The sequence below is a fragment of the Capra hircus genome, chromosome 7 (genome assembly GCF_001704415.2).
Source record: "Capra hircus breed San Clemente chromosome 7, ASM170441v1, whole genome shotgun sequence".
NCBI lineage: Eukaryota > Metazoa > Chordata > Mammalia > Artiodactyla > Bovidae > Capra > Capra hircus.
Window position 1 is genome coordinate 52,195,564 of NC_030814.1, and position 12,782 is coordinate 52,208,345.

The window sequence follows — 12,782 nt, forward strand, 5'->3', positions numbered from 1 at the left end:
GACATTGATATCTCCCCTGAGAAGTTTACAGTTTCATTGTTTAGATAAGATAGGTAAGTAAATGCCATAAGATACTGTGACTAAGGGCTGATATTACTGTTATAGACAATAGCAATTAAACTTATGAAGCACTTACAAAATTCTAGGCACTGTGTGTAACCCTTCTATAAGCCATCCTATTTAGCCCTCATGCTATCCTGTAACATTCTATTATTATTCTATTACTATCCTTATTAGCTCTGTAATAAGACTTGCTCTTGTTGTTTAGTTGCTCAGTTATGTCTGACTCCTTGTGACTCCACGGACTACATCACACCAGGCTTCCCTGTCCCTCACTATCTCCCACAGTTTGCTCAGACTCATGTCCATTGAGTCAATGATGCTACCCAACCATCTCATCCTCTGTCACCCGCTTCTCCTCCTGCCCTTAATCTTTCCCAGCATCAGGGTCCATTCCAATGAGTCAGCTCTTCACATCAGGTGGCCAAAGTACTGGAGCTTCAGCTTCAGCATCAGTCCTTCCAATGACTATTCAGGGTTAATTTCCATCAAGGTTGACTGGTTGGATCTCCTTGCTGTCTAAGAGACTCTCAAGAGTCTTAGAGATGTTAAGTATGTTGCCCAAGATCACACAGTAAGTCAATATAAAAGATTGGCTTAAACCCAAGTGGTGTAATGGCAGCACCACTCTCTTAACCACACCCACTCTTTCATTACTCTGATGGTGTCTGTGGCCGTAGGAGCTCAGAGAAAGCTGGCGAGAACAGTGAGAACAGTAAGAACAGCCTTGGCAGCAACAGTTTGGCAAGTGTCTATAATGAACAGGGTGCATCACATGCTTATTATCTCCTTTCACTCAAGAAAGTGGGAGGAAAACCTTGTGGTTCCCATTTTATAGATCTGGAAACTGAGGCTAACAAGTGTTAAAGCTGTGTTTATATCTTCCCAGCCAATAAGTGAATGCACTGGGATTCAAACTCAGGTCAGGTTGGTCCCAAAGCCTCCTTCCATTTGACTTATTACTGATCAGGGATTAGATTTCTGTATCTCACAGGAAGATGCCTCCGGATTTGCTCATCTGTTGTGAATTTGAGATTATCCACACAACTAATCCAGACCATTTAGGCATTGTCTAAACAGCACCTTATTTGGGATGGCCCAACCTTGCCAGGTCTCAAGGTCTAAGGAAGTGATCAATAACATGATTATCAAAGGGTTAATGTTCCGTCCCCAGCAGTAGTTTGTCATCATGTTGCAGTGGTCCAGAAATCAGGGAGAGAGCATGTCGGTGGAAGAGTGAACTTACATCCTGGCCTGCGCTGACTCTATAATTACTTACAGCTCTAAGTCTTTGCTCTTGTGGGCAGACCAGCACATTTCTCCAATGCTAAATTAAGGATTTTTTCATAGAGAGGAGAGCCCATAAAGGCTCAAAAATTATCCTATCAGATTTCAAGGCAAACTTTACATTAAATCTTATTTTTAAAATTTTCACTCAGGGGAATACTGGTTTTCCTTTATGGGCCATTTAAATCATTTCCTATGCCTCTGAATTCAGCACAGAAAATATTCACCTGTTTCTCTTTATCATACTCAATAGTGTATTTGATGGAACTTATAAATCCCAAACTGATGATGTCTTGCGCTTACCTTCCAGCAGTAAGATTTCCAAAATTATTACCATTTCCTGGGTCGTAACCAAACCAACTCCCAAATCTAAATCGTTTGTATTTGGCAATTGGTCCTTTCCTTTAATATTCTCTCTCTCTGTCTCTGCAATCTCAGTGAGAGTTTTGGTAAAGTTGTGTAATCCTTGCATCAACTTCCTTGTTCCAGATTTTCGTATGCCATCAGGGCACACAGGTTGGTGAAAGGCCATTTCCCTTGGGTTTAGCCTCTATTCTTGTGTTGTGGCTTTAAATTTGTACAGCAAATAACTCAGAACCAAGTTATTGCCTCGGCGTGAGTGCTGGCAGGAAAAAACAGCCATAGTGGAGCCCAGAATCTGTCTGTGTTAGCCCTCTGTCACCGACTACTCAACCCAGCGTTTGGCTTCACCTAAATGATAAATGGTCCTATTGTCTGGGTTTCGTATTAAAAAACTAGAACTCAATCTAGATTAAGCAAGGACAGAGACCCATTTCATTGCTGTACTTTAATATTCCTGAGACCCATGGCTTTATGGCTGGCTCCTTTTAACAATCATCTCTCTCCAGGGCAGAACACTATGCTGTCTTTGTTTCATCTGATCTTTCAGCTAAATAAGAGATGGTCACTTATCCTCACGCCTCCCATATCCTGCTGGATTTCTCTTGCTAAAAGAGAAACTGACCACACAGGAAAAGAGAGAGGTTTCAGGCAGGGCATTTCAGCGTGTGTTTACAGGCAAGACTGACTTACTCAGCAAATCCTGCTCGGAGGAGCTGCAGCCAATGAAGAGGCTATATCGCGGCTTGCTTAGGGGCTTCTGAGTTTGAGCTGCATGCAGAAATGTAAGGCAGTGCTCCCTGGCGCTGATGGCAACATGGGATCCAGCTTCAGTTATTCCTCAGGCTCCCCAGCTCTGCAACACGGGGAGAGAGCCTCCGTAAACATGTGGGTGATGTAGCCAGCTTTAAAGGCCGAGAGAATCCTGATGGATTCAGGACACTGTTTTTTTATTTAGATTTTTTCTTTTGCCTTCTTTTTTGGAAGATGAAATGCTTCTCTCGTTACCTGCCTTACATCTTCAGACCTCCGAACACCATCCTCTCTTCCAGCTGCCACACGGAAGGTACAGACCAGAGAGGGAGAGTGTCTGGGTGGGTGGGAAAAAGTGGGCTGGTGTCTGACTTCCCACAGGCTCTACCGAGACTGCCTTCTGCAGCTCCTAGAAGACTCTCGTGCCTGGCAAAAGCGTCTATCTCACAGACTCAGATCTGCTTCTAAAATCAGTCTGTTTTCTACGAGGAAAGTCTTTTCTGAAGAGCAGGATAACAATTGCAAAGGTGGTCTCAGCACTGATGCAGCTGAATAGAAAATAATTTAGAAATGTTTTGCCAATTCTCCTTGTTCTCTTTCACATGCAAACAAGTAACTGGAACTAACGTTAAGGGGAAAACAAATTGCTGTAGGTGCCGCCACATACATTTATCCAAGCTCTCTTGTTTTGTCACTGTCCTTTTAATAACTTGGTGTATGCCCAAGAAAGCAATTAGCAAAATAGAATGGGCTTATTACTGTATGATGATAGAGCCTCGGTTGGTTGTTGGTTTGATTTGCTCAGAGTCTGTACTTGGGGTGCAGGGCAGGAAGATCGCAGCTGAGTTTCAGTGCTTGCTGGCAATGTGGTCTGTGGGGTCCTAAGTCGATGCCTTAAGGCAAGGCTGAGCCGAGTCTTGTACAAACAGTTCCTGGTCCTTTGGGGGACCTTCTCTGCACCCTCTAACCTAGCGTGCTATGCCTACGTGAGGGGGACTTTCTACGTGCACGTGTGCAACGCCTTGTAAACATACTGGCAATTCCCCATCAACTAAGCACTGCAGCTTTCAACATTTCTGGAGTCAGTAGCTGGTCTTGCATCTTCTCTGTGTGATTTGCCTGTTTCTTTTGATCCGATACGTCCTAGGAAAAGAGCAATTTCAAGAAAAGTCAGTGACTGGCTGTTTTTCAGCTATAGGGGTTGTCCTACAAGCAGTCCTTGATAGAGGGTTAAGGTTGGTGAGGAACAACAACTCTGCCTCAGGTCTAGACACACTCTTCTGGAAGTGAGCTGGTGAGCAGCCTGTTCTGAAAACCCATGCTCATTTCTTATCCTCACAGGAAGAGCCTTGGACTAGGGGCTGTGTATTTAAAATAAGAGAAGTGTATATTGTACCATAAAGATGCTTTTTAATCAGTATTCTCAGGAAATGGGAGTAGAAGTTTGGAACTGAAATTGAGGGTGGTATTTTCCATAGGCATTGATAATTCATAGATTTTTGTTTTTAATTTGGATACTTTAAAATGTTACTGGTGGCTAAAGGAGATGGCCCACTGAGAAGTCTTTCTTCCCTCATAGAGACTTAGCAAGTCCCTATATATCCTGGGGATAGACAAAGAGTAGCATGGATAGAAATCTCCTTGAGGGGAACTTTCCAATTACAGAAGACTTAAACTCGTATAGGAAGCTGCCTCAGTGATTTCTGATTGGTGCCCTGCCTCTCCTCCCAGCTTAAACTTTGAGAACTCAAACACTCTGTCTGTTCAGTTGCTGTTTTGTATATGAATCAGACTAAAGACCGTTCCTTGGGCAGACAGACCACCACCATGAGAACTTTCTTGAAGTGTTTTTTACATCAAATTTAACTGATTAATTCCATCAAAATGGAAACCTCATTTTATTCATGTCAAAGCAAACGATCTCTGAATCACCACCTATCATCAGATTTAAGTGTGTGTGTGGCAGGGGTAGAAAGACTATAAATTTCTTGTAAACCTATTAAAGACGATGGTCAAGGGGGATAGCATCTGCCAAACATTAAGATCATGGATAAGGCGCTGGGGCAGAGTAGAAAAGGGGCCAAGGGGCCAAGAGGCCAAGGCCAAGTCCCTTAATTGCTTTATGCCCAGTTTCATCTCTAAAATGGAAATAGAGACCTACTTCCAAGATATTGGGCTTGCTAGGTAGATCAGTGGTAAAGAATCTGCCTGCCAATTCAGGAGACATGGGTTCAATCCCTGGATTGGGAAGATCCTCTGGAGAAAAAAATGGCAACCCACTCCAGTATTCTTATTTTAGCAATCCCATGGACAGAAGAGCCTGGCAGGCTGTAGTCCCCAGGGTTGCAAAAGAGCTGGACACAACTTAGCCACTAAACAACAACTGCTGCTGCTGCTAAGTTGCTTCAGTAGTGTGCGACTCTGTGCAACCCCAGAGACGGCAGCCCACCAGGCTCCCCCGTCCCTGGGATTCTCCAGGCAAGAACACTGGAGTGGGTTGCCATTTCCTTCTCCAATGCATGAAAGTGAAAAGTGAAAGTGAAGTCGCTCAGTTGTGTCTGACTCTTAGCGACCCCATGGACTGCGGCCCACCAGGCTCCTCCATCCATGGGATTTTCCAGGTAAGCGTGCTGGAGTTGGGTGCCATTGCCTACCAGGATGTTAAAAATTAAGTGTGATAATTAAAGTTCTTCATAAAACTTACTACATGATACATGCCCTCCATTTTTTAGTCCTATACCCCACGTGCTTTCTTAGATATTCAAGTCTCTGTTATCATACTCTCTTAAGCAATGAAGTGGTTTCCCTCGACGCATCACAGTGTCACTAGAAACTTGTTACACTTATTTAGAGTTTGAGGAGAAAAAGATGTCAGAAGGAATCTGAGTTTATGTTTCTACATTGTTAGCAATCATGTTACTCTATAGTCTATTCTGGAAAAGTTATGACTGGGAACATTTATTTAATTGAAAAAGACAGTAATGATTAACTTGTGTCTATCCCTGTGAAAGTCAAATAAATCCACACAGTCTAGACAATCCCCTTAAGAGTAATTCTAGAACAACTTTAAGAGCGTTAACAATTCCTGGGCTGCTTCAGGGATGGAACCATCCTACTGAGATGACTAGTATTATCCTCCCAGCTTTGCCTTGACTTTGTTCTCTCAACATGGGAAGATCCTGGGCACTGAATCCTAGCTCTACTACTTGCCAACTGGGTGATGTTGGGTAGTTCCTTTACCTCTCTTAGCCTGTTGTTTAGTTGCTAAGACATGTCTGGCTCTTTTGCAACCCCATGGAACTGCAGCCTGCCAGGCTTCTCTGTCCATGGGATTTCCCAGGCAACAATACTGGAGTGGGTTGCCATGTCCTTCTCCAGGGGATCTTCCCAACCCAGGAATCAGGCCTGCATCCTGCATTGGCAGGCAGATTCTTTACCACTGAGCCCCCAGAAAGCGATTTCTTTTATCCTAAGTTCCCTCGTTTGTAAAACATGCAAAGAAATACATTCAGAATGCCATACGCAGTGTGATGATAATGGTAACCAGCCTGTACTTCTATATAGTGCATCCAAGGCGTTACCTAACACATTATATACAGCAACACATTGCACATAGGGTAAATCTATAATATGTGGTCAATAAATAGTTCCTTTTTCCTTCACTTTCTCATTCTCATCCCTCAAGCCTGTTTCTTCATCCATCGTATAGAGAGTTGGTTCATATATTGCAGTCAAAATTCTTGTTTGAAACATGATTTCACCCCACCACCTCAAACACAGACACACTTGCACTTAACCTGTCGATGACCTCCCCAGGCCTGTGAGGTCCTGCATATTCTGACCCCTGCCTGACTTTCCTGAGTGACCCCAAACATGCCTTCTTGTTGGCTCTCCAGCCATAAGCTGTCTGTCTCCATATTCTCCCTCTGATCACAGATTTGGGGGATGGTTCTCTCTCCCCTCTGCCCCATTCTTTAATTCAAGCCATCGATTCTCAACTGAAGCTGAGAAGCCATCCTTGACCCTCAGCTGATCTTAGCTCTTTTTAAAAGAAATGTATTTACTTATTTGGCTCTGCTGGGTGTTAGTGGCAACATGTGGGATCTTCGATCATCACTGAAGCATGTGGGATCTTTGTTGTGGAATACAAACTGTTAGTTGCAGCATGTGGGATCTAGTTCCCTGACCGGGGATTGTACCCAGGCCCCCTGCATTGGGGGTGTGGAGTCTTAGCCACTGAACCACCAGAGAAACCTCTGATCATAGCTCTTAAAGAACTGGGTTTCTTTCCTTCAGAGCACCTATCCTAGCTTGCCATTATGAATAGACTGATACACTGATTTGTTAGTATCTGTTTCCTTACTGGATTGAAAGCTTCAGGAGCAAGACTCTTATGTAATTCTGCTCTCTGTTTTAACCTCATCACTAGAACAATACCAAGTACACAATAGGTGCTCAATTTTTATTGAAAATTACAAATACCAATATTGTTGTATAGGTAAATCTTAAAAACATGTGTACAATATTCTGCAAAGAATTACCTTTTATGTGAATGCTAGTTGTTTTAAGCATGGTGGATTGGGGAGTTTTTGGTGGCCATATTTGAGGGATCTGCTTTTATTACCATATTCTAGTAATACTGTAACTTGAAATAAGAAGACACATCCAGAAAAAAAGGACAGCTAAATAGTGCTGATGCAAGAGTACAGGTAGGGTTTTGAGAAGACAACTGGATGGTGTTCTCTTCTCTGTGAATCCATCAAGTGAGCACATAACTCCCTCCTCCTGATAGGGAAGGATTCATACAGCAAAATGGCTTCAGGAGCAGAGAAGCAAAATTCCAATTGCAATCAAAAGGAAATCATTCCAGACAGGACAGAGGGGCCTAGGAGATCCACAGAATGAGGGAACCAGGAAGGTATGAGGAAACTTGCCTAATATTCTCCGATGGGCCTGATTTGGTACCTGACATGAAGAGCTTTTATTTGGATTATCTTACAAATTGGTGCAGGTGCTTTCTTTATCCAAAGGGTGATGTGCTGAGCCAGAGACGGTATCCTTTCCCTGAGTTGCCTGGTCATCATTTCATGCTGCAAACCCCATCCATCCTTTAAAACTCAGTCTGAGTCACATCTTTCTAGGAAGACTTCCTCAACAAGTCCGAAGACAGAAGTGTTTTCATGAGTCACATAAACCACAATAATAACAGAAGAGGAAATGAGAGAGAAGCAGCCATAGCACCACAAAGCCTGTGGGTCTTTGGCTGTGTGCTGGGGGCCATGGCTGTATGATCACATTGGCCCCTCATGTAACCTCTTGTTTCAGACGCCATCATCTCCATTTTACAGATGAGGACACTGATGCTCACCACCTTGCCCAGAGCCTTAGTTAGGAAAGTGGCAGAGCCAAGACTCAGGTCCAAACAATCTGAATCAAAACTTGGTGCTCTTCAGGGAACTCTGCTCAATGTTATGTGGCAGCCTGAATGGGAGGGGAGTTTGTGGGGAGCGGGGGAATGGATATAGGTATATCCATGATTGAGTCACCCTGCTGAGTACCTGAAACTGTCACAACATTGTTAATCAGTTATGAAATTATTAGTTGCTCAGTTGTGTCCGATTCTTTGTGAGCCCACAAACTGTAGCCCAGCAGGCTCCTCATTCCATGAAACTCTCCAGGCAAGAATACTGGAGTGGGTTGCCATTCCCTTCTCCAGAGGATCTTCCTGACCCAAGGATAGAACCCAGTTCTCCTGCATTGGCAGGCAAATTCTTTACAGTCTGAGCCACCAGGCAAGCTAATTGGTTATACTTTGATACAAAATAAAAAGTTTAAATAATAGTAATAAAACCCTAGTAGCCATATATCACATGGGATTGTGTGGGTCTGGTGACTCTTTGGTCTCTTTCTCTAGGCTGTTTGATCCTTGAAGGCTGGTAGTTAATAAATTACTGTTGAATAAGACAAAACAAAAACTCAGCGCTCTTGCCCCTTACAGTGCATATTTCCTCCTGAAGATCTGCATGAGAATAGCCTTCAGGCTATATGAAACAGTTTAAGTCTGCTGCTATCTCCTGGTGGCCAGGAGCAGCTTGGGCACAGGAACCCTGCCCTAGTTGTCCTCGGTCTCTGCAACCTGGTCAGTACAGAGCTGGACTGAGTAGATGCTCAAGAAATCCTTCTAGAATGAAGGACTGAATGACAGAGTGAGTGAACAAACTTATCTGTCTTCTTTCAATCATGCTCCTTCAAGACGAGGAAGGTTCTTTTCTCTCTTTGACTTTTTAAAAATTGGAGTATAATTGCTTTACGATGTTATGTTAGTTTCTGCTGTACAATGAAGTGAATCAGCTGTATGCATACATATATCCCCTCACTCTTGGACCTCCCACCCATCCCCCCATCCCCCCATCCCCCCATCCCCCCACTCTAGGTCATCACAGAGCACCGAGCTGAGCTCCTTGTTCTGTAAAGTTCTTGCAGCAGAATATCTTCCAATGATACCCAAAAGCAGGACTGCTGGAAGTACACACACACACAGAGGAAAAATACACATTTTTTTTTCCAAAGTCTTTACTTTTAGAAGTAAACCAAGCAGTGCTCTCTACTTTCTAGGCACAGTTCCACTCTGTGTGTATATGGATATAGGTACAGTTACCTGTTTGTATTCCTCACAACAATCCTATGAAGTAGGTACAGTTACTATCCCTGTGAGTTAAACATGGGGAAACCAGAGCACAGAGAAGTCAGGTATCTTGTCCAAGGTCACACAACTATTCACGCAGTTCAGTTCCAAAGTACCTGCCAAGAAAGGATTTTGCTCTATTTTGTGCCTTTTTACATATTTATAGAATTCTTATATGCATTTGGAATTCTTGTCTCGGCCCCTTTCACGTATTTAGAACCAACCCACTCTTTGGGTCCAAATCAAACGCACTTCCACCTGCAGCGTTCCCTGACTACTCATTTTCTCACTGTTACAAATACGCAACTACATTGAAAATCTTTCCCAAGTCACATTGTGATTCTCTGTAACACAGAAATAATATTCCACCACACGAAGAGGTTATTATAAGGATTAAGTGAGACAAAACCTTACATTGTTTGACTCTGCTTTGCATTTCCAGTCTGTTTTCCATTTTTACGTGCAGTAGATGAACAGCCCCTGCTTTCATCTACGACTAGTCCTCCCTTGTGAGCTGAACCCTACCCCTGACCCCAACTCAAGCCCCTCACACCTGCACTCAGCCCCTCTCCCTCTGCTGTCTTTCCTCTCTACAGGATCCTATGGGGCTGTATGTGGACTCACAGACAAGCTGTAAATCAGCTCACTTAAAGTAATCATCTCCTGACCCTGTATCCCCCTCAGCTGCTGCCTCACTCTCCACTCCCCTTTCCAGAAAAAAAAAAAAAAGAGCCTTGAAAGGGTCCTCCACACTGTCACCGTGTCTTTTCCTCCAGTTTGCTCTTTCCATCCCTCCACCAAAACAGCTCTCGTGAGAGTCACCGGTAACCCTCTCATTCATGAATCCTGTCATCCTCTGCTGCAGCCCTCTCTAGTTTTGGCCCACGCAATTGCTGCTTCCTTCTTGAGAGAGTTTCTTGTCTTGGCCTCAAGGCCACACTTTCTGTTTCCCTCTCCCTCACTGGCAAGTCCTTCTCTGCCTCCCCAGCTGGTTCCTCATCATCTTCCCGACCTATAAATATTGGGGCCCCAGGCTCAAGTCATCTTCTTAATCTATACTTGCTCCTAGGTGATCTCATGGTTTGAAATCCCTTCTATTCAGCTTATATTTCTAGCTCTAGCTTCTCCCTACAATACAGACTTGTATATCTACCTGCCTACCTAGTATTTCCACTTGGATGCACAACAGAGATCTCAAAACAGAACTCCTGATTTCCTCTCAAGAAAAACCTCCTTGTCCAGCATTTTTCTCCAGCTCACTAAGTGAGAGTTTCGTTCTCCTAGTTACTCAAGTCAAGCACTTTGAAATTGTCTTTTATTTCCTTCTGTCTCATATCCTTCTAATTCTACAATAAATCCTCGGGCTTAAACTCCTTACCCAGAATCCGAACACATCTTATCATGTCCATCACTCAAATGTTTCTTTATCAGAAGCATTTCTTGGCCTTCCTGTCTAAAATAGGGACTTCCTGGGTAGCTCAAAAGGTAAAGAATCTGCCTGCAATGTGAGAGATCTGGTTTCAGTCCTTGGGTTGGGAAGATCCCTGGGGGAAGGACATGGCAACCCGTTCCACTCTTCTTGCCTAAAGAATTCCATAGACAGAGGAGCCTGATTGGCTCCCGTCCGTGGAGTCCCAAAGAGTTGGACACGACTGAGTCTCACTCCAATGTTAATAGCAGCATTATTTACAATTGCCAAGATACGGAAGAAATCTAAGCATCTATCAACAGATCAGTGGATAAAGATGTGGTACATATATACACAATTGAATAGTACTCAGCCATAAAAAGGAGTGAAATCTTGTTATTTGCAACAACATGAATGAACTTGGAGGGTGTTATGCTAAGTGAAATAAGTCAGACAGAGAAAGATAAATATTGTATAATATCAGGACATATGTAGAATCCCCCCCCCTAAAAAATACAACCAAGTAGTGAAAATATAAAAGAAACAGACTCACAGGTATAGAGAACAAACTAGTGATTAAGTGGGGAGAGGAAAGAGGGCAGGGGCAAGATAGGAGTATAAGATTAAGAGGTACAAGCTATTATGTATAAAATAAGCTACAAGGATATATTGTACAATACACAGTTGCTCAGTTGTGTCAACTCTTTGCAACCCCATGGACATAGCCCACCATGCTCCTCTGTCCACAGGAATTTTCCAGGCAAGAATATGTGAGTGGGTTGCCATACCATCCTTCAGGAGATCTTCCCAACCCAGGGATCAAACCCAGGTCTCCCACATTGCAGGCAGAGTCTTTACCGTCTGAACCACTAGGGAAGCCCAATATTTTATAATAGCTATAAATGGAGTATAATCTTTAAAAGTTGTGAATCACTATATTGTATACCTGTAACTTTTGTGCATCAACTGTACTTCAATTAAAAAAAAGAAAAATAAGATTACATTATAGCCAAATGGAAAAAAAAATCTCACACACACACATATACACAAATATATACCCCCTCAGTTACTTGTACCCTGCTGTATTTTTCCTCCGTAGCACTTACCTTGACACGTTATATATCCATTTACTTACTTGTCACCAGTCTTTTTGTGTTCTAGAATATAAACTACATGAAAGCAGAGACATTCTCTGGTTCGTTTCTGTGTGTCCAGTACTTAGAACAGTTTCTAGCACATAGCAAGCATGGCAAAGACGCTTATTGATTGAATGAATATGAATCAACATTTATATGAAATTTTAGTGATAAAGTAGAAAGAGTGAGATCTGAAGCCAGATGAATCTGAGTTCCAATCTCAGACTGATAATTACTTGCTGGTGACCTTCAGTTACTTACCTGGTATATTTCTTTTTCTAATAATATGTCAAAGTATTATCATGAAGGTGAAAAAAATTATTGATAAAACCCCTAGCATAAGGCCTGTGAACATTCAGGGACTTGGACTTATTATTTTTTTGTATCCCCACTGCATTTACCACAGCTGTTACATAGAGGCATTAAGGTTGCATGTTGATTGAATTTTTTGCCTATCTGCATAGCTAGCATTGATTGTGGGTTTGTTATGTGCCAGACTTTGCATTAAATACTTTATAGTTACTTCCTCCCATAAATCTCACAAAAACATCACAAGTATTGATGAATGTTATCACTTTACAGATAAGGGAACGAGGCATTGAATTGTATAGCAGTACTTACTCAAAACTACACAGCTAATATGTGGTAGATGAGGGTTCACATCCAAACTGCCTGACTCCAGCATCCAGGCTCTTAGCTGCCCCCTGCTACTGCCTACAATATTCAGGCATTGTTCTCAGCACATGGAAACTGAAAAAATAGAAAAGATTCATTCCCTTTTTAAGAAACTGTGGTCTACCAGGAGAGAGAGAGGCATGGGCACTCAGCTCTAACAGTATGTCTTCACCCTGGCTGTGTATGAGAATCAGCTGTGGAAGGGCACAGGGCTGTCTCCACCCCATTCTCCATGGAAATTGGCCCCAGGAATCCTGGTTTTTAAGATCCCTCAGGTGCATTTTAGGAGTAATCAGAGGCTGGAAGCTGAGTCTGTGATAAGCAGCAGCCATGACTGACGAATATCTTCAGAGCTCCAGGGAAGAGCTCTGGGAGAAGGCGACTGATCAGTTGTGGATCCCTTTGAAATGACAGACTA

General features: G+C 42.9%; 1 protein-coding gene across 2 annotated transcripts in view; it reads left to right on the forward strand.

Annotated features, from left to right (window-relative positions):
* Window positions 2,294-12,782, forward strand: part of PPP2R2B (protein phosphatase 2 regulatory subunit Bbeta) — a 478,426-nt gene continuing 467,937 nt past the window's right edge. For both annotated transcript variants that reach the window (XM_018050189.1, XM_005683107.3), the window contains exon 1: window positions 2,294-2,773. In XM_018050189.1, the coding sequence (XP_017905678.1) occupies window positions 2,700-2,773 (74 nt within the window). In that variant the 5' untranslated portion in view covers window positions 2,294-2,699. The remainder of the gene's footprint in view (window positions 2,774-12,782) is intronic.